Genomic DNA, 26176 nt, shown 5'->3' on the forward strand with positions numbered 1-26176 from the left:
GGGGTGCCGTCCTAAAATGTGCTACGCCGTGACTGCCATACATTTCATGCTCCCTCCACTTTCGACGACGATATAGGCTACACTTTTTTTATATATATTTCGCCACCATCGAAATGCAGCCGCTGGAGTGAACGTAAAAAGAAAAAAACGGCAAGGGGGCCAATTCATGGTAACTTTTGAATCCGAAGAAATATATCTAATTTAATCACTTCGCATTTTCCGTAACTGGTAACGGTTGGCAATCGTTGCGTATGCTGTTCAAATGCTGCAAATACATTCTAGCTTCCGTACGCACTGTAAAAAGCCCAATAAACTGAATTCAAAACTGAAAGTGAAACTACATTTCCGCCGCTAGGCGGCCACCGGTACCGTCGGGCCTTTGTTGATTTTTTTCCCGCCTGTTGCGTGTGGTATGGCGTCGCGTCGCGGTGTGCGGTTTTCAGCGGTTGACGTGAACTGCGTTTTCGACCGCATTTTTCGAGGTACCGCGTTGAACTGAAGTGTTTTTTGTGCATATATAACTGGAGTAGTGCGTAGGTTCGTTCACTGCTGTCCAAGTACGCGTATCTCACGTATCGGAACAGAAGCACCCTTTGGAGGCTCTGCCGAATGCGTTTCTTTGTTGTAGATTGGCAGAAAGGCCGGCGCTCGCTCACGTTTTAAAGGCTTGATATCAGAAATCACGGGCGAAGTTATAATGTGCGCGTGTTTATGCACCAGAATGCATTTTGTAATGTAGAAACGTCCTGAAGTCGGCGTTAATGAAAAACGAGCGTTGCCGTGATTTGGAGACGTACTTCATCAGCTCGGCACGACTACGCACCTGCCTCGCATGGTAAGCAATACTATGTCTTCATGAATGCTGGTTTGCATTATTCATAGCATATTTTATGGAAGAGCGGCCTCAAGGCTTGCTGCTTCTAGTACCAAAGTGCCAAGATCTGCAGACAGGCAGCTCTTTCCGTGTATCCAAGAAGAGAAGCAGCACTAAACAGAGTTCGCCGAGAATGATTCTACTCAGAGCTGTTTTTGTTTTGACGAAACGAATGTTGCAGAGTACTGCCTCATGTTACTTAAGAGCTCTAGTATGTGTGTTCTGTCATATTTACAGCCGTTTAACGCTATTTCGTCAAATTACTTGTCCTACGGTTTATCTGCACGTGGTAATTTTTCCTCCTGTGCGTAAGGTCTATTCCGTATCTCTGCGTAAAATGCGTTGCGTCAGCGTGACGTCTGAAATAAGCTTTCAGTTTTGTGTGCTGCAGGCGCTGACCGCTGGTCGTTTTTGCATCAGGCCAGGTTTTTGCAAAAATTTGTTGACGCTGCTATCTATTTTGGTTCTTTAATTGTTTTTAGAACGGCATCCAGATTAAAGAATCCTGTGCTGTGCCAGCTAGGTATATTTAGCTTGCTTTTTCAAGTTTTTAAAAGCTTCATTGTTTGGCCATGGTGACCTAATTTCTGAATTTTGGCGGTCTGTAATCGTGATGGTATTAAATGGATGTCTGCAGGGGGAAACATCTACATCCACAGCCACAGCTTGCACCTTGTTGCCACTGGGCAATATTCATGAGCAGTATGGAAGCAAAGGTGCGTTTTATTTCTTGCTGTCAGCTTCTTTTTATTTTGTATGCTTGGTTCTCTTTTGGGCCATTTTCCCTTCTTTCCTTCATCAAGCTGCTTCATGAAACAGGGTACATAGCCTAACCATGCCCTCATTTATTTGTACATCCTTGCTAGTTCGTTGTCAGCATAAGGTTATTGCTAACCAGTTTGAGTGTTGTTGAACGTAGTTTTCTCGTCATCATCATCATCCTGATTACACCCACTGCAGGGCAAAGGACTGCCTTTGCCAGCTGCGGCTACCATATCCCTGCGAACTTGGTACTAGCATTTGGTGATAAAAAGTGTGCTACCGCATAATGTCTTTACCTCATCCACCCGCCTAACTTCCTGCCGCCCACTGCTACGTTTGCCTTCTCTTGGAATCCACTCCGTTACACTTGAACCCGTGTACTGTGCGATGTCAGTGCACGTTAAAGAACCCCAGGTGGTCGAAATTTCCGGAGCCCTTCACTACGGCGTCTCTCATAGCCTTAATCGCTTTGGGACATTAAACCTCATAAGCCAACCAACCAACACTTGAGGACCAACGGAGTGGATTCCAAGAGAAGGCAAACGAAGTGCCAAATGTGTGGATGGGTTTGTTTTGTATGATGTGAATGGGATTAGGACAAAAGCTAGAGCATTTTGGTGCATCTTTATTTGTTTGTCATGAAGTTGGGAATTTCTAAACATTGTCGTTATCAGTTTTTGGTAATGGAAAATGGGTTGTTACAAAAAGTGCTGCAAAATAAAATCCTGTGCTAAAACAGAACCTCTACTCACTGGGTGCTCACTTTAAGACCTGCTTTTGTAACTAAATATATGTGGGCATATGTAAGGGTCTCAGTATGACAAATATAATGCAGGTACACTCATTTAAATAAGCCAGTCAGAAGCCCAGTGCAGAAGCAGGTATGAATACTTAGACAATGAAGAGTGACAATTAAAAAAAAACCTAGACCCTTACTGTAGCATCAGCATTCAAGTTAGTTAGCTGCAGCTAGAATCAACTAAAAGCCATTGATAACGGTGGCATAGAAAGCCTAGAGGGTTAGTTTGTGGGACATCTGGCACCAAGAGCACACTTGCAGATGTAGGCAAGAGGAAGCTGAATGGCTTTTTGGCTTTAATACATCTCCCATTTCCTGTACACTCACTTATGCCAGTCCGGTCTATGTTAAAGCAGAATAGCCAACTGTGTGACTCATAACCCCACTGTTCTTTTTTTTTTTGAGGTAGCAGTAGCTGGCATCACAATTATTTCAACTGCGCAGAGCATGGGCCGCAGTGTAATCAGTAGCAATTACCTGCTGCTCCTAATCCAGCATGTCTGTGACTTGCAAGCAGAGTAGTATATTTCACCTCACCACTTCTTGCAGTGCATTAGAAGTTGTTAGTGAAAGGCAACGTCTTCCACCTAACATGGCCAGTCACAGTTTCGGAAGCTGTTGCCTCACTAGCATAGGTTCGCCTCCATTTTACTAAGGTGTGAAATGGAACATACTAGAAGTGTAGTGAAAATGTCACTCTCGTTGTTTAAAATAAGTGTTTTCTCTCGGGTATAAGCATGCATTTGGGAGGTAGCTGCCTATCTGACTAGTGTAATGGTAGCCACTGTGTAGATTGTTTTGTTTTTTTCAATTAATGCTGTTGTTTGTCGCTTTTGTTTCTTGTGTGTGTGTACAAAGCCTGCAGTAGGATAGTGGATATAGCACTTGTGTTCATATTGCCTTGTGATTACACCCATTGGCAGTAAAGTACGTGGAGCACATGTGATCATTCCCAAGGAACAGGTGGAAGTCAACAAACGGTCTGTGATCACTTTTGGGGAGCTCATGGTTAATCTTTAAGGTTTCTTTAAGCTTAGCCTTTGGTATGCAATGAATTTTCATGCTGCTGTGAGGTGCCTGCAGAACTGCATTATTTTACATTCTAGTACACTCGTTTGTGATTCCTTAACTATTATTGATGTCTGTTTTGACTGAAGTAGTACCAAAAATGTTTCATTACATTGTGAAGCTATCACTTAAAGGTACAGTGCTGACTCACTACTGATCTTTATTGCTGTTAAGCAATAAATCGATGAAAAACGAGCACTACCGACACGTGGCACTGCATCAAAGATTGACTACATAAAGCAAAACAAACATTGGCGAATAAAAACAAAAAGAATAAAAAATGTTGAAAAAAATCACTATTCTGCCTTCTAAGCTGCTAAGGTAGCCTATAGTCGGGGACAGCTTTCTGTGGCTATGCAGTGGAAGGTACGAGCACGCACCTCCAGCTTAACCACCTATCTCTGTCCCTTGTGACGGTGTGATAAGAGGCACGCTTGTAAAAGCCTTGCCCTCATAGCTTCCACTGCATAGCCACAGAAAGCTGACCCCAAGTATAGTTCTTTTCGTGTGAGCACAACAGAATGTTTGCTGACACACTTGTCTTGCTCCTGACGGGTCAAACGCACCAACAACAATCTCGTCTCACACGTGTCTCACAACTTGAAAAGAATAGAAGCTAGGGCCGGTGTGCGAGTAGTATTCTCTGCTCCAAGCAAATTGCAACGTCGCTGCAAGAGTGTCAACTGTGAAGGGTTGCCACCTGCAGAATGCGAAAAGAACCAAGAATTCTCTTATGTACAAGTGCCCCAAAAATGTGACGCACAGAAGTGAGCTATCCCGCGGAACGGGCTGTATCAGTCAAACAGGAGATGCCTAAACGACTTTATGAGCGAACACAAGAGCTTCTTAAAACCACCTCCCGAAAGCAATATGGTTATATATTGGCTGTCGTGTGAAAACTGCGCCTCTGCTTTCAGCCAACCATACTGTGCACTTACATAAGGACCAGAACACGCGGGAGATTGTTGTTGATGCGTTTGATGTGTCAGGAGCAAGACAAATGCATCAGCAAACCTACTGTTGTGCTCACATGCAAAGAACTAGGCTACCTCAGCAGTTAAGACGGCAGAGTAATGGTTTTTTCTACATTTTTAACACTTTTTTTGTTTTTATTCGCCAGGGTTTTTGCCCTTCGCAGACAATCGTTAATGCAGTGCCACATGTTTTGCAAGCAGGCAAACTGTTGCAAAAAAAATGTTGGTTGTGCCCTTTTTTCACTTGTTTATTGTGTGGCAGCAATAAAAATCGTCAGTCAGCGCCGAGTCTGTCTAGTTCTTTCATCCCATTACTGTCATGGTGTGCCCTTCATGCTGACGAACATGTACCGACTAGTTCAAGAAAGTAACTTTTTACATTGTGAAGCCATTTTACCAATTGCATTCGCATGGTTTGAATGAATGACCATTCAGATTGCTATTGCATCTTTTTGGAAACGAACAAGCTTAAATTTTGCAAGCTTACCAAACTCTTAGGATGCTTATATTTGTTGTTAGCAGCATTAAGTCTCCTTTGCTGCTCACGTCTACAGAAGGCAAAATGCTCGACTCATTATGATATTGCGGGGACCATATTTGGTAGACTGGCAGGAACAATGCCACCATCCAAGTAGGGGAGTGGGAGTTCTCAGTGTCAGGGTTATACATCTGTACAATGTAAAGATTCAGATTGGTGTCCTCTTTGTAACTGGCAATTGTAATTTTTTCTAGTGTTACAGAAGCCTCTTAAAGTCCAGCCAATATATTGACCTATACGGAAGCTGCTATATGCCTGGTGATAAGTAGGCTGTGTATTTTGTTCCTGTGCAATACTGAATAAGGTGATTCCAAGCCACCTTATCCAGACTTTTGCACTCGACTCCACTTGATTTCTTAAAGAAACAAAAAAAATCATGGCTTATTTTATTACCATGACAAAGATTTTTCCATCATGTTCTTGGCAGAGAAAAATAAGTTTCATGTCGTGGCCACGTCCTATGTTTACAAGCAAAGCTAAGTCTTGCAAAAGAACATGTTAAAAATAAATGCTTTACGCATGACTGAAACTTTTTCGTATAAATGAAGGATGTGCTTTCTATCCAATAAATTGGACTCATGTATAAAACATGAAAGAAGGTGCAAAAATATTGGAAATTGATGTATGTTATCCAATTTATGTTCTCATAACCGTCATTTAAACCATTTTTCTGGGTTATCCAAAAGGCAAAGGATGGAATAAAAGTGTTTCAGAGATGAAAAAAACTCAAGGCATGTCAGTCAGCTAAAAAAAATTATATTTTTGAGGCATATTCAGCCACCAGTTGCACAGTGAGGTTGGTCTCATTTATTTTCTAATGGCTGACATTTCTAAAATTTTAATTGGAGCAATTTTCATTTTAGGCGAGAAAATAATTTTGCAATTTGAGTCTACCTTCAACCGCAGCATTGCTGGCTGCTTGCTCGACACTGCGGTGCATGCTAGAGCCGGCATGAAGGAGACAAAGCTTTGCTGCACGGTACTCCATGTGGATGCTCCTCATATTTTGGTTTTGAGAGGTCTGCTGGCATATTCGCTCAAATTTTGTCAGTTTAAACTCAAGCATGACTTAAGTCCAGCGTGCACCATTGAGAGAGATAAAAAAGGCTTGATGTGGTGAAAAATGGGTATTCCTTGTAATGGTAGCACTCTTGTAAACCGCCTAGTGAGTTCACCTTTGTTTTCTTGAATATTTTGTTGGAGCACCCAGAGGGCTACGACAATCTTAATGGTTGTCTCCGCCCATGTAAATAGCTTATACAAGAACAGTATTTGACCTTTCTATGGCCTCTGAATGCTTGCTGTTGCTGCAGGGGGCCTCACACTCCCACCAATGCTGTCACAAGCAATCCTCCCATGTGATGTGGTGAAAAAGTCCATTCCACTGAAAAGTTTAAATAATTTTCATGGTAGTAGAGGTTTTAACTCTGATTGGTCAGACCGCAAGAGTGCTTCCTGGCTGAGTACTGTTTGTGCCGAGGAACGAGAGTCGTTCTGCCATGTGGCCACTTCAGTTTTACTTCTTGTAAATCTATCGTTCAGCAGATTTCTTTATTGCCGAAGCTGGTGCCATCGAAGACCAGCACACTATTGTATTCGTGCAGCGGAGTGCTGGTTTTGTGTAATTTACAGCCGGTGGCAAAGTGTGCTGGAGTGAAAAGGAAGCACTGTGCAGTGTCAATGTTGAACGCTGGGACTCAACTTGCAAGATTGTTTTCTCGCTTAAAACAAAAAAAGAGCTCCAATTGAACTAAAAATAAATGCCATTAAATGGTGCTGTTTAACTTTCTATCTTTCATAATTTAATTAAGATCACCTCATTATGTAGTAGACTACTGAATATGTCACATAAAGCAAATTTTCTCGACTTTAGAATCCTTTCGCTGACTTGCCTTACTTGTTTTGCTCTCTGAAATATTTTTATCACCTTTGCCTTCTCGACAGCTTAGAAAATAGAATAATACTGTGAGAACATAAAATTTGATAAAAGATCTCAAATTTTCATTTTGTACTTCTTATAGTTTTTATTTAAAACAAAATAAGTTCAATTTACTGCATTGGATATAGAATACCTTTAATTTATATAACAAAAACTTCATAGTCCTGCTTAAGAATGTTTCTTTTCACAAATTTTTTTGCAAGGTTAGGTCTGGCTAGCGCTTACAAACGTGAGATGGTGGGCACGATGGGAAAAAATTATTCCGCCTAAAACAAGCTGGGATAATGTTTGCCTAAGTAATGCAATAAGCCATGAATTTTTTTAAAGAAATCGAAGATTTAGTGGTAAGCCTGGAACAGTTGGCATGGAATGATCCAATGACATATAAATGCCAACTGTGTGCTGGTTTGAAAAAGCCTTTATGATATTTTTGTAACTCGATTAATATTGGAGTGTAGGTTGAATGCAATTTTTTCTGCTGGCATAATTGGAATGGTTCCATATCATACCGTCTATTTCGCATCTTGTATGCGAACTTATATTGCATTGCCAATATTTTTTCCTGCAAGCATTCACCTCATATGAATATTGCTGCTCCTGAGCAGCATACTCAACTGATCCACTGGAATGGTATCACTGTGTGTACCTTTGGTAAATTTCTGGGAAAAATGTATGCATTCACCTGGGTGCTTGGAATTTTCATGTTTCATTTGTAATGGCAGATGAAATGCAGATCTGTCCTAAGGATTAATGTGGCCATTTGTTAACACCGTTTTACAGTAGTGATATTTGCCAAATGATTTATTCTATTTATCTACTTTGTACTTTTGTTCACTACATGGTGCATGTATGCCTCAAAGAAAGGGAACGCAAACCAGAAAGGAAACAGCTTGGAACCCCTTGTGGTCTTTTTCCAGATTTAGATAGTCTAGTAGTCTAGGCAAAGCAGCGTGCAGGGTAACAGGACACTGACAGGAAGACGCAGATACTGTGCTGACTAACAATTGAGGAATTTATTGCTTTGCTCACTATAGGTAGAGGAAATATCATCCAAGATACAAAAGAAGGAAAGTCGTGGAATCATCATTTGGTCACATCGGTCGTGATTATTAATCCAGATAGTCAATTTATTTTTTCGTTGGCGTTAGTGATGATGTGCTTGCGTAGGTTGAACAATTCTTATGTGTCATGCATGTCTCATATGTCTCGGCATGAGCTGTTCATTATATTTCCTAAGAATTTTACATTGTCGAAAGTGTGGGGTGCACTCACAGTTCGACACGTGTCTTGCTAGTTTGCTACTATATCCTGTCTCAGTGTTGCTGACTTGTTCTATTAGACAAATGTTGACACGCTCCCCTTATTTCCCAACATACGACGCTTTGCATGAGAGACGGATCTTGTAAACTAAGCCACAGTCGCATGCTGTGAATTTGTTTCAGTGCTTCATCTTGTGCTGGGCTGTTTTTAAAGCACCTTTGCTGGGTGCGTTGCATACTACGTTCAGCTACTTTCTGCAAAAAAGCAAATGAAGCCATCGCAAAGAACTTCCGCAAGCTGCAAAAGAAGGTCAAGCGCCATACAGTGAAGAACGAAACCTAAAAAATTGTGTCAAGCCAGCAACTTGACCAAATTAGTGCTGGCTATGAAGAAAAGTGATGGCCTGTGCCTGAATGCATTCTCTTGCAAAAACACTCAGCAATAACTGGCCTTTCAGAGTAATTGTCGCTGAACAAGGATCAAGGCAGCAACCCTTAGGGCAGTATCTGCAAGAATTACTCTCCTTGTTCACCGTGGGAGACCTCTTCCTGGTAAAGAAGCCAGAAGTGTCCGCATTCCCAGTGATGGGAATGCTGCGCCAATTGCGCCAATCTGCGCCATTTCGATAAAGCTGCTACATGCTGCTCCAAAAAGGGGCCTTTTTGCAAAATTGCGCCAAAGCTGCGCCAAAACGAGCCGTCGCCAACGTCAGGTACTGCCCTGTGAGGGAACTATGCTTGCGACTGTTGTCCGCCATTGAAGTCTGAGAGTAGCCGGTAAAATCCAATACGATCCAGTTCTCAGTCTTCGTCTAGAGTGCTCCGCATGGTGCTCCGTCTACTTCGTCTCTGATGGGAGAGTGTGACTGAGTGAGGGTGTCGTGAACGCGTCACGCTTTCCACCGCGTCCGAGCTCCGAGCGTTTCCGGTGGGCCGGCACCGGAGGCGAGTAGTTGGTGGAGTGGGCCGTGGCTAGGCCTTGGCGCGTCGGCGCGCGCTCTTGCACTTTCCCGCCGCTCGTTCGCCTCGACTGCGTGGTTTCAGCGGTTTCAGCGGCGTCGTGGCGGCGTCACGATGGCGCTCTCGAAACTGAAAGGTAAGCTTTTTCTCGTTTTTTGCGCCTTTTAGTTTATTCAAATGAGTCTTTCTGGACATAAGAGCTGATGAGTCAGTGTGGCGGGGTTCAAATTTAGAAACTGAACATGACTTAACAGTAGCAAATTGAGCGAATGGCGGTGGATGCACGTTGCAGAACCGCGGTAGTTTGAGCCTGCAAGAGAGGGTGCTGTTAATTCCCGGTTTGTTTACTTTTTATGAAAGAGTACTTGTAGTTTTGTGGCGTTCGTCTTACGCTAGTATCAGCTTCGAAAGCCCTGGAGCACGTGGCGTGCTGGGCAGCCGTGTAACGTCGCTCAGTAATTTCATATTGCCATCCGCAGTTCTACGAATTCCGTGGTTGAAATAAAGCTACAGTGACGTCCGGGCTGCCCATAACAACCTTGCGGCACGAAATGCATAAAACTCGCCGGCGACCGGGCCATTCACGCGCTCCTTTATTCACTCGGCATGCGAGGTCGCTTGGTAGTTTCGGATTGTCCGGCTGCGGAGCCTACGGAATGCGTTTTCCTGACATCACTTGGCTGATTGAAAGACGTCCTTAAAGCGGTGCCTTTGCAGCTTGAGCTGAAAGTGTTATATGGATATGAGCACTGAACTCATGCTAAGGAGTTTTATGTAGCGGCTTCTGAAATAAAGTGTATACCGCGGACGTATATGACGCCGTACATTTCTCACGGAGTTGGTGGGCCTTCTGGCCTTCGTGCTCGTGTTGCTGCCGTAATTAAAAAAACTTCCGAGGCGAAAATGAAAGAAAGTTCCACGGAACGCAGTATTTTGCAGCCTTCCGGCTATACGATGAAGCAACAAGCGTCTTCTGGCGCGCCCGCTACGTTCGTACGATTTTGGCGCTGCGCTGACGGCCCTGTCTGTTGTCGAAGCTTGGCAGGCTTCGCGAATTTACGGCGGAAGCTTTCAAAAAGTAAGGGGAAACAAGGTCGTTTTTCAGGGCAGCAATTAACGGGCGGGTAAGGGATACGTGGGAGAAAGCCTCCACCCTTCCTCGGCGGTCGAGGACTGCATGATAGCGCGATCGCGCGCTCAAAGCAGGTGCGCTCTTTGTCGGCGAAAGTGGTACTGCTTTTATAATTACACGTGTCCGGTTTTTAGAATGGAGCTTGCTCTGCCAAACATCTAGACAGAAGCCTTCAATACTTTGCAATTAGTGAGCTGCAAATTTTTGGCACTTTGCTTATTCTGGATTTATAACAAACTGCTCTTTTGTTTTTACGTGTTCAAATTAACGTTTATCCAAATTAACGTTTATTCATCAAATTAGTGCAGGAAAGATTGCCGGTATGTGCAGCTCAGGTGCTCTGAAAGCCCTGAAAAAGCTACTTTTGCAGCTATTAGTGCAACAGCTACAACCTAAGGACGCTGCAGTGAAGGGCTCTGGAAATTTCGACCACCTAGGTATCTTTAACGTGCACTGACATCGCACGGCCCTCTGGAATTTTGCCTCCATTGAAATTTTGTTAAAGTTAATTTTTAATATTCAGTTCTGTATCGAGGAACGTGTTTCTATAACTTGTACTGCCACGTTTGAATGAAGTGTGTAATTGTTAACCATGACTGTTGTGGGAAAAGAACCGTAGTGTTTCCTGGGTCTTTATTTTTTTTTTTAGAATATGTTTAAGCACTCAACAATTATTCTCTAATTTACAGGATCATATTGCTTGCATAACAGCTTTTTATTTCATCAAACTAACATTATTATTTATCGTTTGCAGGACGCAACAGCAAATTTAACTCTGGCATATTGAAAGATGTCGACTGCAATGGAGATTGCTTCGAGGTGTGGTGCAGACCAGGAAAAAGGGAAGAAAATGCTTATTGCATTATTTGTAACCAGACAATCAACTGCTCACAGCATGGTGTCACAGCAGTGAAACGGCATTCACAGAGTAAAAAGCACTTGGAGCTGACCAGCAAGCTTCGGGGCCCTGACGGGAGGCTGAAGAGGCCAGCTGCTGTTCAAGCATCGTTGGATTTTTCATCGACAGGCACGATGACCCATGCAGACCGTGTCACAGCTAGCGAAGCACTTTTTGTTTTGGCATTGACGATAAAAGGTCTCCCATACTCATGGGCGGATACGGCTACACCCCTTCATCGCTTGATGTTTCCCGACTCAAAGGTGGCTAAAGACTTCTCCTGTAGTAGGAAAAAAGTGTCTTACGTTGTGTCAGATGGGCTTGGGCCTTATTTCAAGGGACTTGTGCATGAGGAACTGAATCGTCCTGGTGTGTTTTACAGTATCAGTGTAGATGAAACACCACTGCCAGAACAGCGGTGCCAGCAGTTTGATGTTCTCGTGCGCTACTTTTCTGGTGCTGAAAAAGGAGTAGTGGTCGAGCACCTGCAGTCGTTTCGTTTGGGGAGGGCAACGGCTGATATCCTTTTGAAATGTGTAAATGAAGCCACTGAAAATATTCCTCGAGCAGGGTTTTTTTCATTTTTCAGTGATGGTCCAAATGTAGTGAAGTGTTTAAAGAAAAAATTGACCCAGGAAAACGGCCCCTTAATGGAAATCGGAGAGTGCTCGCTGCACAAGGTGCACAACGCGTTTTCATGTGCTCTTGATTCATTTGGTAGTGAAGTTGAAACTGTAGTCAGTGACGTGTATTACTTTTTCAAGACATCTTCGGTGCAAAGTGCCCAGCTCCAAGAAAAACAAGAGGCTCTTGGATTGCCTGAAACTGTGTTTTTGCGTCATGTCAACTGTCGCTGGTTGTCTCTTGTACCAGCCGTGGAAAGACTAGTCGAGCAGTTTTCTGCCCTAAAGAGCATCCTAGACTCCCAGAAACCAGTGCGTGCTGCAGGTAGCATGAGGGCGAGACTAAACAGAAACCTGAATGACAAAAGTTTCTACGCAAAGGCTCTGTTTGTGAAGAATGCAGGTGACCTAGTTGTGAGATTTCTGACGCTGTTTCAAAAGAGTGAACCTTTGCTGCATGTTCTTTATGATGAAATGGTGATGATGTTGAAGAAAATTTTGGGCAGATTTCTGAGGCCTCAGGTGTTCATGTTGAAACAGGGACATGAGCTCGCTTCCATTGATGTCGAAAGTTCGCAGAATTGGAAGGAAAGCATAGTAGTTGGGGCAGATACTGAGGAAGCTATGAAATCTTGGTCTGCTTCAGAGAAAGCTGAATTTCGACTAGGAGCTAGGTCATTTTACATAGCGTGCTCAAAGTACCTTCTGACAAGGCTTCCTCTTCAGAATTTGACACTTCAGCACCTCAGGTGCTTGCACCCAAACACCCACTCCCAGGAGTCTTCAGCAGAATCGTTCAGATATCTTGCAAAATGTGCGCCTCAAGTGGTACAACCTAGCCAAGTTTCATCTCTCCTTGATGAGGTGACACTCTTAAGCTCTGAAGCGCTGAATGTGGGCACTGATGGGCCACTTGACAAATACTGGCATAATATATTTATCATCAAGGGCGCTCAAGGTGAGAGAAAATATCCGCTTTTGACTAAGCTTGTCAAGGCCCTTCTTTCGCTTCCGCATGGGAACGCTGATGTTGAGCGAGGCTTCAGCCAGAATACAAGGGTTTTGAATGAGAGGTCGAACCTTTGTCTGGCAAGCGTGAATGGTATTCGCCAGATTATGTCATTTGCCAGAAGGTACAACAGTGACCCATGCCAGCTTTCAATTTGTCCAAATGTCATTAGGGCCGTTCGAGGCGCATCGAAACGGTATGCAGAGCGCATTGCCTGCGAACAAGAGAAGTCGAAAAGGCCACGTGCAGGTGCGGATCCAGTGCTAGCAAGTGCCAGCTTGTCTAAAGCACAAGCGAAACAGAAGGTAGATGAAGCGCAGCACATGTTCAGAAATGCTGAATTGCTGATTGAGCGGGGCATGAAGCTGAAGAACTTCAGTGACATTGCGAGTGGCCAGGCAATATTGAGCCAAGCTAGGGAAAAAATGAATGATAGTGTCTCTCATCTGGCTGCCTTTAATAAGGGCTCAAAGAAAGGAACATAGGCCTGTCCATCTGATATCAGTATTTTTAAAGCACATGCCTAATTCCCTTTCATTTCTCTTGATTCTTGTGCGAAGGGTTGTCATACATGCTTACTGCAATCCAAGATGGTCAGTTCCTTTTTTTCTCGAAAGCAGGTTTAGTTCAGTGGCTGCTCCTGTTTACACTCATAATTTATTTTAATATTTTGAGTACTTCGGTCTCAGTTCTTTGTTGCTGGTGAAGACAATGTTTCTTTGTCTTGCGGTACAATTACCATGGTAATGATTACCAGTGCTAGTCAATATACACTTTGTGTGTTTCTGTATTGCATTGCATTGATGTATGCTGTTACAAATAAACTATAAATTTGTCTTCTAAGCTTTTTTTTTTCGGAAATGCCGGCTCTTGCTACAAAACAAGTGACGCTTGCTACAAAGCGAATATTTTCCTGCTACAAGGCCTGCTACAAAATGGTTTTGGCCATTCCCATCACTGCATTCCTCTCTAACAGCTGTACAGAAGAATTGTCTTCTTATTCTGATCAATGACTTACATTGCACGCTGCTAAATGCCGCCTTGTTTGAGACGATGAGAGAAGGCATTAATTCAATGGAAGCAGTACGATTCCAGAACCTGTGCAGAATTAATGCGGATAGATTCCTCGAGTTGCTAACCATCTGCTTCCGTTCTACCTATGTAAAGTTTAATGATGTGTGCATACAGTGGCAGGGAGTATGCACCAGTTCCGGCGTAGCACTAATTCTCATTGTGCTGCTAGCCTGTCAAGATAGCCAACTATTAAAAATCTTTGCATGGCACCAGTTTGATAATGACCTTCCGATTTGTGGACGACTTCTTAGTAATCACAAGCTTCATTACCAAGGGTAACACAAAGTCATTGTTGCCATCTTCATGACCTTCTCCAAAGTTCTTGCCAACTTTGAGCTGACCAAAGAAATGCCACTGGAGGTACAGCTTCCCGATCTATGGCTGTACTTTGTAGAGACCCATATGTGCTGGCGTTTCTTCCCAGGGTCGAAAAAAAAGGCTGTTGCTACTGGCGCACTGAAAAATATCCTAAATAGGTCGTGTATTGACCGTCAGCAGGAATGCCTTGAGGCCCACCTGACATGGCTACCTGAAGCTGATTTCCCAGATGACCTCATCTGCAGCCTTGGCTTCAGGATAAAGAAATTTGCCTATCTACCTCTAAAAGGCTTCAGAAAGAACGGACCATAGCTGTCGTAGAATATTATTATGGGGTTTAGCTCAGCAGCAGGCGCGACAGGTCGCACTCAGAAGGCACACCAAACCAAGTCACCCCAAGCACTAGCTGCAGCGTCCCCGTTGTCGACTGTCCAGAGTCAAAACTCCTCTTCACCTTGCAACTTGCACTGTGGCACTTCCCCCTCCGCCTCGCGGAAGGAAGCACAGTCCCTGGGTGCCCTAAGTTGGTGTGAATGGTAGGGCTTAAGACGGGTGACGAGCGCGAGCTTTGTGGGGAGGCCGTGGGAGGAGTGTGGTAGTCCAGGGACGTGATTTGATAGGTCACATTGCTCAGTTGCCTTAAGATAAGATGCGGTAAGGACCCACGCAATGAGGCAGCAGCTTCTCACCCAGGCCCACATGGCGCGCAGGGAGCCAGAGGAGTACGTGGAAGCCGGGAGGGTAGTGGGCAACATGGTGATTAAGGTCATAGGTGCATGGTATCAGCCACGCGCGAAAGAAAGTGGTCAGGCAGGCTGGTGTGAACTTAGTATGCAACATGCCCAGCAAGGGTGCTTCAAAGACAGCCTGGTATAGAAGGCAGTCAAATTCACAGCATGCGACAGTTACTCAGGCGCCTTGTTTACTAAGTTCACACCAGCTTGCCTGACCACTTTCTCTAGCGCGTGGCTGATACCATGCACATACGCCGTCACAGCTAACTTCCATTCTTCTTTCTGAAGCCTCGTTAGGGTGGATCAGAAAATTTCTTTCATTATCTTCAAGCCTAGGCTGCAGACCAGGTCATCGGGTAAACCAGCTTCAGGTAACTATGTTAATTGGGCCTCAATGCTTTCCTGCTGACGGTCAGTACACAATCTGTTTGAGGCATTTTTTAGTGTGCCAGTAGCAACAGTCTTTTTTTCAACTGTGGGACGTAACACCAACACATATGGGCCTCTCTGATGTGCAGCCATAGCTCGAGAAGCTATACCTCCAGCAAGAACTTCGGAGAAGGTCTTGAATATGTGAACAATGCCGTTGTATTGCCCTTTCTTATGAAGCTTGTGGATTACTAGGAAGTCGTCCAAGAATTGGAAGGTCATTATTAAATTGGTGCCATGCAAAGCTTTTTAATAGTTGGCTATCTTGACAGGCTAGCAGGACAATGAGAATTAGTGCAACACAGGAACTGGTGCATACTCCTTGCCACTGTATGTGCAGGTCATGAAACTAAAATAATAGATGGTTAGCAACTCGAGGAATCTATGAGCATTAATTCTGCATTGGATCTGGAATCATGCTGCTCCCATTGAATGAATGCCTTCTCTTACAGTCTCAAACAAGGTGGTATGTGGCAGCGTGTAATGTTAGTCCTTGATGACAATGAGAAGACACTCCTTCTAGACGGCTGTTCAAGAGGAATGCGGACACATCTGGTTTTTTTACCAGGAAAAGGTCTTCCACGGTGAGCAAGGAGACCAATTCTTGCAGATACTGCCCTAAGGGTTGTTGCCACGATCCTTGTTCAGAGACAATTACTCTGAAAGGCCAGTTATCATTGCGTTTTTGCCATAAAGAAGGCATTCAGGCATAGGCCCTCACTCTTTTTCACAACCAGCCCTAGTTTGGTCAAGTTGTTGGCATGACTTTCTTTTGCAGCTTGTGGAAGCTCTTTGCAGTGGCTTCATTTGCTTTTTCACAGAAAGTAGCTGAATGTAGTATGCAATGCTCCTAGCAAAGGTGCTTCACAAACAGCCCAGCGTAAGACGCACAGAGACAAATTCATGGCATGCGACAGTGGCTTAGTCTACAAGAACCCTCCGTCACGCCTAGCGTCCTGTGTTGGGAAATAAGGTCAGCATGTTAACATTTATCTAATGCAACATGTCGGAATACTGAGAAAGGATATGGTAGCAAGCTACCAAGACACGTATCGGACTGTGAGTGTATATCACACTTTCGACAATGTAAAATTCTGAGGAAATGTAAGAGACGTGCATGGTACATAAGAATTGTTCAACCTGTTTAAGCACATCATCACTAACTCTAACGAAAAAGAAATCAACTACCTGGATAAATAATCACGACAGATTTGACAAAATGACGATTCCATGACTTCCCTTCTTTGTATTTTGGATGATGCTTCCTGTATTCATTGCAAACTAAACAATAAATTCCGCAGTTGTTATTGCTGCACCTGTCTTGTCTGTGCCCTGTTATCCTGCGTGGTTTTGCAAAGATTCATGCACCAACTGGCCGAGCTCCTTTTCTTGTAGTAGTTTAGTGGCCTTGTGCAAATTTTTCTTGATGGATTTTTGAGGTTACTGGCTGCAGACATGGGAGATATGTTAACTTAGCACTGTTGCCTGCCTTTCAAGATGTCACTTGCTTGGTATAATAATGAATGCATGCTTTGCGTTAGTTGCAGCCAACCACTCTCATGGAAGGGGTCGTATTGCTGACTTTGATCAGATACTGTGCTTTCTGTTACAGTGAATGTTGCACATTACTTGTCGTTCGGTTTATTGTAAAACATTTTGAAGTGCTCTATTTTCGCCTTTGTTGTCATGGTGTTTTGTGCCTTTTATAGTCAGTTTACCCGCCAGGCAGGCCAGTGGTTTGCACTAGCTTTTAGCAGTTCGTGCAGAATTAATTGCATGGCCTGACCACCTTCATTCCATTTCATAACATCTAGCTTTTTACCTAAAACATTGTTTATATAATGCCGCTTAGAGCTATTTTTTCTAAACCACGGTGGCCTCTTTGGAATGGTTCAAAAGATAACAGCTGGCACTTGCTTGCCACTTGGGCAGATTTTCTTTCTGTTAGTGTTAGCATGCATTATAAAACACATTGTTAATGAGCAATATGTTGGCGTTTATAAGGACCATTGAGCAGTGTAAACTGATGTGAAATATTTTACTGTTTTTGTCTGAAATGCAGACTCACACCATGTATGCTGTTCACCGAAGACAATCCTGAGGTGGCTGAGAACCTGTTCGTCGAGGATGACTACTCAGCAAGCTTACCACTGCGGCTCACTCCACAACTGCCATAATGTCAGGAATATGCGTGTTCAGCATAAGCTGCCTTAAGTTTGCTTTTTTGCTTATTCCTGGGAGTTAGCGTCACAGTCCAAGCCTTCTTCAGGCTGGTATAGAAGGCTGCACAGGCATGAATTTTTCATTCTGTTTGCTCTGAAAGGCTGCACAAGCATGAATTTTTCATTGTTTGCTCTGGAAAATTAGGAGGTAGAGTAAGTGCAATGGAACCTTATTCTTGCAGCACCATAAACCCAATAATGGCAGGTATCGTGCTGTTGTACCTTAAAATTTTAAGTTCCTTGGATGGCAGTGAGGAATTCATTGGAGAAGCTTCTTGTGCATTGTTTTATGGATGTTTTGTTCTAATAAAAATTTTCAACATTTCTGCAGTTTTGTGAGTTTTGTCAATAAACGTTTTTCTTAGGTGCATACAGCCTGTTTACTGCTATGAAGAGCTCCAGTAACACAGGTATATTGCAATACATAGGCATTATAATGGTAAAATTAAAGAACGCTTAAGAAAAGTAATAAAAGTGGGGACAAATTATGAACCCATTGCATGCTTTTTCCTGAAGGGTGCAGGGGTGTAAGAAGCATAAAACTCCTTTGGCTCGGTGGTAAAGTGTGTGATACACCTCAACACCTTTGGGTCAAGTTATATCATTTTCGGGTTGGTTTTTTCATGAAACACCCCATGTGAAAGGTGTATTGAAATCACAAAACACCCTTCTGGGCCGGGTGCAAGGGTGCGAGTTATAGACACCTGGAAACTCCTTTAAGGGTGTTTTATTTTTTACAGTGCACCCCGGAAAGAACACCTCAACACAAGAAGGAGAAGGAGGGATAAGAGGAAAGGCACGGACATTAACCGAAACAATAATAGGCTTGCTACCCACCTCAACCAAAAAGGCGGCACTGAAAAGAAAAGTAACCGCCTTCCAGGCGCGTTCAAGGTCAATCATCTCTTGAGTGTTCGACGGCTGTGCAAAGCATCCAAGAAAAAGCAGAAGCAGAAAAACGTGGTATGCGTTTCCTGCCCAGTCGGCTCCATCTTTTGTGCTACTACCACGTGCAGGCAGCGCCAGACATTAAGCAATGCCGAAAGTTGGCCAAGTTGGATAACGTTCATGATGTAACAATAGCGCAAAACGAACACGAGGGACGGATCGTTGCATCATGAGTGTCAGACAGCTGACAGAGAGGTTGGTACATTTCATGCCACAAGCACTGCTCTACTTCCGTCGCTGCATGGGCCCAGCAGCAATAGATCAAGGTGTCGCAAACACATGCTATCAGACGCGTGTAGATTTGTGGCAAGGCATCGCTGAAACATAGCTGGCCAGATGTTTCTTTGGATGACTATGTTCCTACGAGCGATATTGCAGAGCAGCCTGCTCTGAATAAGCCGTGCTACGAAAATTGTGTACTGCCCTACAGCTCTGATATGGCCGACCAGCCACAAGCTGTGGTGGACGCTGCAACCGCGGTTAGTTTTGTACCGTCCACAAAGCTGAATGCTGGCAGCAATGGTATCGGCGAGCAGAACGTGAACGTCTTGGAGAGCCTGGAATGCGCCGCGGTAGGGTCTGATTGAAGCAGTAGATACGTATGACGCAGTTTTTTAAAAGAAATAAACACCGGCTAATATTTTTAATCTTATACCGGGCCGACGACCACGAGTCGAAGACGAACATCTCTCTCTCGGTGCGCTCGGCACTTCTCGCAGCTATCCCTGCTGCTGTTATTACTTTTCCTGCAAATGCTTTTAAATATATTATTCTCGCTGCCATAGTTTTGGCTGTAAATTAAGCGTGCACTTACTACGAACATCGCATACAACGAACGAACGCCGCGTGACCCTCAGGTTCTTTATAAGTGGGCTCGACACTACTGCCATTTTGCTTGCTTCAGTACCTTTAGGAAATTGAAAGGTCGTGTCAGTCTTGTCTTGGAGACAAGTTTATGGGATGTGGGTTCTAGGAAAAAAGTCTTTGTGCAGCGTGGGGCGAAGAGCTCAATGGAAAGTATTTGAAGCGGTTGAGGACACGCGCCCTCCATCCACTGGAACGAATACCAGTTGATTGGCTTGCAAAGCGCCAATGAAATAAATTATTTTCTGCGAATCTGCGTCCTCTAAACTTTTGTTTGAAATGGTACAGGTGCTCACCCCTGCGGTTTTCCATTCAGTCACTGCCAAGTTTTATCCACTAAAATCTTGTACCAAAGTTCAAACTAACTCTAGGAAACCAGCTGTGAATGTTGCACTTGTAACTTACTGGAATATAGTATGCATTAAAAATGAACATCAAGCTCTTAGATTGGTTCATTGGTTCATTGTGCTTTAACGTCCCAAAGCAACACAATCTATGAGAAACGCCGTAGTGAAAGGCTCCGAAAATTTCGACCAACTGGGGTTCTGTAACGTGCACTGACATCGCACAGTACACGGGCCTGTAGAATTTCGCCCACCGCGGCCGGATTCGAACCCGTGTCTTTCGGATCAGCAGCCAAGCGCCGTAACCAATGAGCCACCGCGGCGGGTCGAAAGTCTTAGAAACCGAAAAAAAACCATGACATTTCATTTCCTGCATGTCTCACTTTTCAATATTTTGCAATCTTCTACAGACTGCTACATGTTACAAAAAATGAATTCCTTTCATTATTAAAAATAACCAGAATACCTTAAATGTTTAGTACATATTACGTTATAAAATTTCCTTTCTTTGTTTTGATGTTTTGCCATATTTTTAGTGTTTATTTGTGTTTAGTTGCTTGAGAAGTCTACGCATATTGCATGCAGCCTGCCTATCTTTCAGAGTTTGTCCAGAGAAGAAAACTCTAAGCGGCATCTTCCGCGCAAATATATTATATGACCGCTATACTGGGCTCAGTCTTAAACAACTAACGACACAATGTGCTAGTCAAGTACCCTCTTGCTAAGTCGGGCTAAATTTGCTGTAACGTGCGCTTTTGCAACGCAAGGGACGAGTGCAGCTTTTGTATATGGTGGTTGAAAGAAATGGAAAAAAATGGACAACCTTGATCGGCAAAATTCAACAATCATTTACGTTTTGATTCAAACCATTTCGTGTAAGTCATGGTGATGAGTCGAAGATACCGCCGCTGAAAGGAAAGAGGGTAGGGGATGGGGTAGTGCCATTTAAGCAATTGATGATGGGAAAAACAACAAAGCTGAACAGCAGTGCCGTCTTCATATTCGCTCTTGGAAACCGCCTACCTCCAGAAAAGGGAAAGCCCGGCCAACTGTGTGCAGCTGTTTGGGCAGCGGGTCGTCTTCGCACACGACGGTGGCGCAGGTGGTCAGTTCCGTGGCGCCGTAGCCAACCTGAAAGATGTAGGATGCTTACTGAAGAGTACGTAGCCGGGCTGCTGCAGTCATCAGAGAAATAAGATCCTTGCGCAAATTATCACGACAACACACGCCTTCCTTAGATATGCAGTGCGGGGAGCATATAGGCAATGATTCGATAATGTGGGTAATTTATTTATTTATTTATTTCGCATACCCTCAATAGCCGAAGCATTGTAGAGGAGAGTGGGTTACAAAAAGCAAAAACAGAACTTGAAAGCGGCAGGTATCTAGTGTCAAAATACAAAATAAATCATATAGCGTGAAAGGTTAAAAAGCGAGAAAACGAATAGAATTGCACGATAAAAGTAAATCGAAAAGCAAAACAAGACAGGAATACAATAACAGAAAAACGGCAAAAAAGAAAAAAGGCATTGATAAACTCATAGGTGACATTACAAAAATTATGGAACAATGCTTGCCTGAAAAGAGTGTATTCTGATATAGATGCAATCTCTGCGGGAATGTGGTTCCAGTCTTTAGATGTGTTTGGCAAGAGTGAATAATAAAAGGTGTTAGTGCGGCAATTAAGAAGAGCAACTTCGTTGCGATGGTCGACACGTAAGGAGCGGTAGCTCGGCGATATCATGAATTCACGATGTAGAGATTCGAGGTATAAATTTTTATGAAACAAGCAAATGCGAAAAACTTGACGGCGCAAAGACAGGCACGCCAAACCGACATTAGACCTCATTAATGTTATGCTGGATGTTCGGTTATAAATAGAATGTACAAACCGAATAGCATTATTCTGCACCATTTCAACAGCATGAGATAAAGTGTTTTGATTAGAATCCCAGATGGAGGCAAGGGGATTCTTGGCACATTGAAAGCCAAGGGGAAAAATAATCCGGTGCGCCAGAAGATGAGGAGGTGGGCAGATGAACTTAGCATAATTGTGGGGATTGCGTAGCTGCGGTGATCGCACAGAAAGCTTAATTGCAGATTTGTCGGTGAAACGTTCGTCCTGACGTGAATGCAACCTGACGACACACACTACAAATGCCATTTCCAGGAATGCTTGACTGTTGCCTCGCGATGCAAGCCTTGGCCATCGTATTGCGAATTTTGGAATAGCATGGCTATGCTCACCTCACTGCCGCCGCTAGAAGGTTTCCCTGTTTCTATTCTACGCATTGTGCAAATGAAGTTTAGCCAGCTGTAGCCGATACTCAGATAAAGTAAGCCTGGTCGGACACGTTACATGCTCATCCCATGCTCGCGCACATCATCACACATGTGGTGAGTAATAAATAATTCTAAATATAATCATCATCAGCTTGACTACGCCTACTACAGGGCAAATGACTCTGCGATGCCCATATAATTAACCCTGTGCATTGCCAACTGCGGCCACCCGCAAACTCATTAATCTCATCCGCACAGTTAACTTTCTGCCGCCCCCTGTTACGCTTTCCTTCTCTTGGAATCCACTCCGTTAGACTTAAGGACCAGCGGTTATCTTGCCTTCGCAACACATGCCCTGCCCAAGCCCATTTCTTCCTATTGATTTCGACTGGGATGCCATTAACTTACGTTTGTCCCCTTACCCACTCTTCCTGCTTCCGGTCTCTTAACGTTACTCCTAACACTTTTTTTCCAAAGCTCGCTGCGTTGTCCTTAACTTAAGCTGAACCCTCTTCGTTAACCTCCACGTTTCTGTTATTGGTGAGTACCGGTAAGATACAGCTGTTGTACGCTTTTATATTAAGTGATATTCAGGACCGTGATTCATGATCTGAGAGAACTTGCCATATGCCTTTTGCCCCATTCTTATTCTTCTACTTGTTTCCTTGTCATGATCCGATTCAGCGCTCACCTTCTGCCGTAAGTAGGCACATTCCCTTACCACTTAGAGCACCCCGCTAAGAGAGACTGTTGAAAATCACTTTAGTTTTCTGCATGTTAATTTTTAGACCCACGTTGTGCTGTGCCTAACTGATTGTTTGTGCTTTGCAGTTCATTTGAGTTGCTTGGCAAGGCAATGTCATCAGTGAATCGAAGATTACTTATGTATTCTTCATTAACTCTTATCCCCGATTGTTCCCAATCTAGGCCTCGGAATTCCCCAATACCGCAGTGCCTGCATGAATGCTAATGTTTCCACTCAGTCAAATCCTTTTTTGTGAACAATCAAGGCTACATGTTGGTGGTAGTTATAGTGTGCACATTTCTCTGTCATCGTATTGGCAGTGTGAATATGGCCTATTGTCGGATATTCTTTACGATCTTTTGGGTAATTAAAGTCATAAGTCGTCTCGACTCTATTAGCGATTGCCTCAGGGAACACCTTGTAAGGAACGGACAGTAGGCTGATCTCTCTGTAATTTTTCAAGTCCTTGACGTCTCCTTTCTTATGAATTAAGTTAATGTTAGCGTTCTTCCAAGCTTCGGTGCGCTCGAGGTCATAATGCATTTCGCATGGAGGGTGGCTAGTATTTCTAGAACAGTCTGCCATCCGTTCCTCAACAGAACATCACCATCCGTTTTACCCCTTTGATGATGATGATGATGTCCTCGGGCTGAATGGCACATACCCACGGCGGGGGATTGGCCAGGGTGCATAGCGGATACAAACGCACTCAAGTACAGGGAATGGAGTATAATTAAATATAAAATTTGGGACACAGAGCTAGAATTTGTACAATACAAAAAATACGGAGAAAGAAAAGTTGTGAATTCACATTCTAGCAGAGGAATCTACCAGATGAAATTATATAATTGTGAATAGAATCGAACACTGGTTTCAGGGCATATCCCTTGGCGCTTGCCCCGAAGGATAAGAGAATTGGAATAGATAGAGGAAGCCCAAGCCGAGCGAGGGGGATCTCCAAGCAAATTCTACGGAGAGCAGCGAGCCGCCTGCAGGAGAGGAAAAAATGTTCTATAGACTCAATTTCGCCACAAGACTCACAAAGGTTGGATATCGAAAGCCCCGATCGGCATAAATAAAGATTTAGCCGCGGTATCCTGCAGCGCAAAAGGGTCATGGACACCTCACATTGCCTCGAACTGCACATCCGCACACTCCAAGGAAATGCCAGGTGTTGAAAATCCGCTGCAGCGAGGAGAGGCTCATGGCTCAAGGTGTGGAAACGCTGGAATCGCTGAAAGCGTGCTAAAGTCAAGTAAATAGTATTTGGGACGAAAGGGACAATAGGACCATCAAGGGCAGACTTCGCTAAAAAATCAGCCCTCTCATTAGAAACAATGCCACAGTGCCCAGGGACCCAGTGAAAGCTAACTTCTGAAACATGTGGAGGATTAAAAATTGAAGGGAACGGCTCATAGGAGTATCACTCGAGGTTTCGAGCGCTGCCAAAACAGAAAGGTTGTCTGAGAGTATAATAACCCGAGTGACACTGCAGGGAATCCTTAGTAAGGCCAACTCAATGGCCAGGAACTCAGCTACAAAAATAGGGGTATAGTCAGGGGCCCGAAATGAGTAACTCCAATCAAGAGCCCTTGAGTAAATACCAATAGTGGCCTTTTCATTTTGCTGGGAGGCATCTGTATAGACGGCAATATGGTTAGGAAAATTGTCTAGGTACTCCTCTATGAGCCCATTTAACATATTGGCGGGCAGGTTCTTAGCATTCCTTGGGAGGGTGTTGTCAAAGAAGACCGCCGTGTCAGCCCGCCTGTGGTTGACCAGTACTAAAGATCTCACTGATAAAGAAATATTTGACAGCAGGGAGTTAGTGAACACCACCTGAGGGAGCTTATACTGAGGCCAGGGAGTACCAAAGAAGAGAGTTGGGTTCGTTGTAAATATAGGGTTAGCCAATCCAGGAACAGGCTCCAAAGACCTTAAAAATGTCCGCGCAGTGATAAGCTCAAACCGGGAATTGAGATCAGGTATCCGCGCCTCCAAGTACAGCACAGCATTAGCTACTGATTTAGGCAGACCTAAGCAAAGGCGCAGAGCGCGTCGCTCCATAACAAACAGGGGTTCACGCTTGTACTTTGGGCACCCAGAAAAGAGAACGGAGCCGAATTCAAGGATTGGCCGTACATAGGTCTTATAAAGAAGTAGTAGAGTGTCTCGTCGCATACCGAATTTTTTGTTGCTGATCCTCACCAACCGGCCGAGGGCACGCTCACCCTTAAGCGCAATGCTTCTAATGTGTGGCCGCCAGTCTAAATGCGGGTCATATATTATACCCAAGTATTTTGTTGAATCAACTTGCGGGATGAGGATAGAGTGATACGACAGAGAGATGTAAAGAGGGGTTGCTTGTGGGAAAACAAGGACGGCACACTTGTTCACATTTAAAGTTAACTTTATGCTGTCTAGCCAAACTTCCAGAGCATTTAAATACTCTTGCAGTAATTGGTACAGGATATGAATGTCTTTGGCAGAAGCGAAAAAAGCAATATCATCCGCATACACATAAACTTTGACGGCAGGGTGAATAGGGATATCACGCATTAGTATGTTAAACAATAACGGTGAAAGAACGGAGCCTTGTGGGACACCTCTAGACTGGGCGTATGTTGTAGAAGTTAACGTGCCCTTAGAACAAAAGAACGCTCTATTCTTCAAGAACTCTCCTATCCACGCAAATAGGTACAAAGGAGGTTGTACATTAGCCAGTTTATGAAGCAAAATGCTGTGTTCAACGCTGTCGTAAGCCTTTGCAATATCTAAAGTAACCAGAGCTGATACCTCATTTTGCCTCATAGCAACCTTAATACGGCTCTCCAAGTCTATGTGCGCGGTCCAAATCGAACACCCCCGGCGAAAGCCAATCTGAGCCTCGCTAAAACCTTGAATGCTCAGAATATGACTCGTGAGGCGGCTGAAGACTACCCGCTCTACAAGCTTAACCAAATTTGATGTGAGAGCAATCGGCCGAATATTGTCGAGATCAAAACCCTTCCCCTGCTCTTTCAGCAGTAAAATAATTTTCGCTGTTTTCCAATTTTGTGGAATCCAGGCTTTTTCCAAAGACCAGTTCACAATCTGCAAGAGGTACGGGGCAAAATCTTGCATTAGGATTTTAAGCATGCCAACTGTTACTCCGTCAATCCCAGGGGCAGCAGATTGCAGGCAATTAACTACGGACGCTAAATCAGAGGCAGATACCTTAGTGAAGTCTCCACCCAAATGAAACGGGGTTGATGGAAAGGTAGTGCGAGCTTGAAAACGCACAGCAAGGCCTTCAGCTATGGACTCTAGTATATCTTTTTCGTCCCGAGGTGGCAATACTGTGGACTGAGAGATGTGAGAAGAGGGCAGCACATGAGTAT

The 26176-nt window shown here is 44.0% G+C and overlaps 1 protein-coding gene and 1 long non-coding RNA gene across 2 annotated transcripts in view; one reads left to right on the forward strand and one right to left on the reverse strand.

Moving 5' to 3' along the window:
* The window catches only part of LOC149334177 (medium-chain acyl-CoA ligase ACSF2, mitochondrial-like), a 92480-nt gene that overhangs the window by 15643 nt on the left and 50661 nt on the right, over positions 1–26176 (reverse strand). Inside the window, exon 12 of the mRNA XM_089555055.1 lies at positions 20792–20899. Coding sequence (XP_089411181.1) covers positions 20792–20899 — 108 coding nt within the window. The remainder of the gene's footprint in view (positions 1–20791; positions 20900–26176) is intronic.
* LOC149334178 (uncharacterized) lies at positions 416–17980 on the forward strand. The gene is made up of 3 exons (XR_016284726.1): positions 416–835; positions 1512–1590; positions 17453–17980. It is a non-coding gene; the product is annotated as an uncharacterized LOC149334178 (long non-coding RNA).

The sequence above is a fragment of the Amblyomma mixtum genome, chromosome 8 (genome assembly GCF_055824585.1).
Source record: "Amblyomma mixtum isolate Tamu chromosome 8, ASM5582458v1, whole genome shotgun sequence".
In the NCBI taxonomy this organism is placed as follows: Eukaryota; Metazoa; Arthropoda; class Arachnida; order Ixodida; family Ixodidae; genus Amblyomma; species Amblyomma mixtum.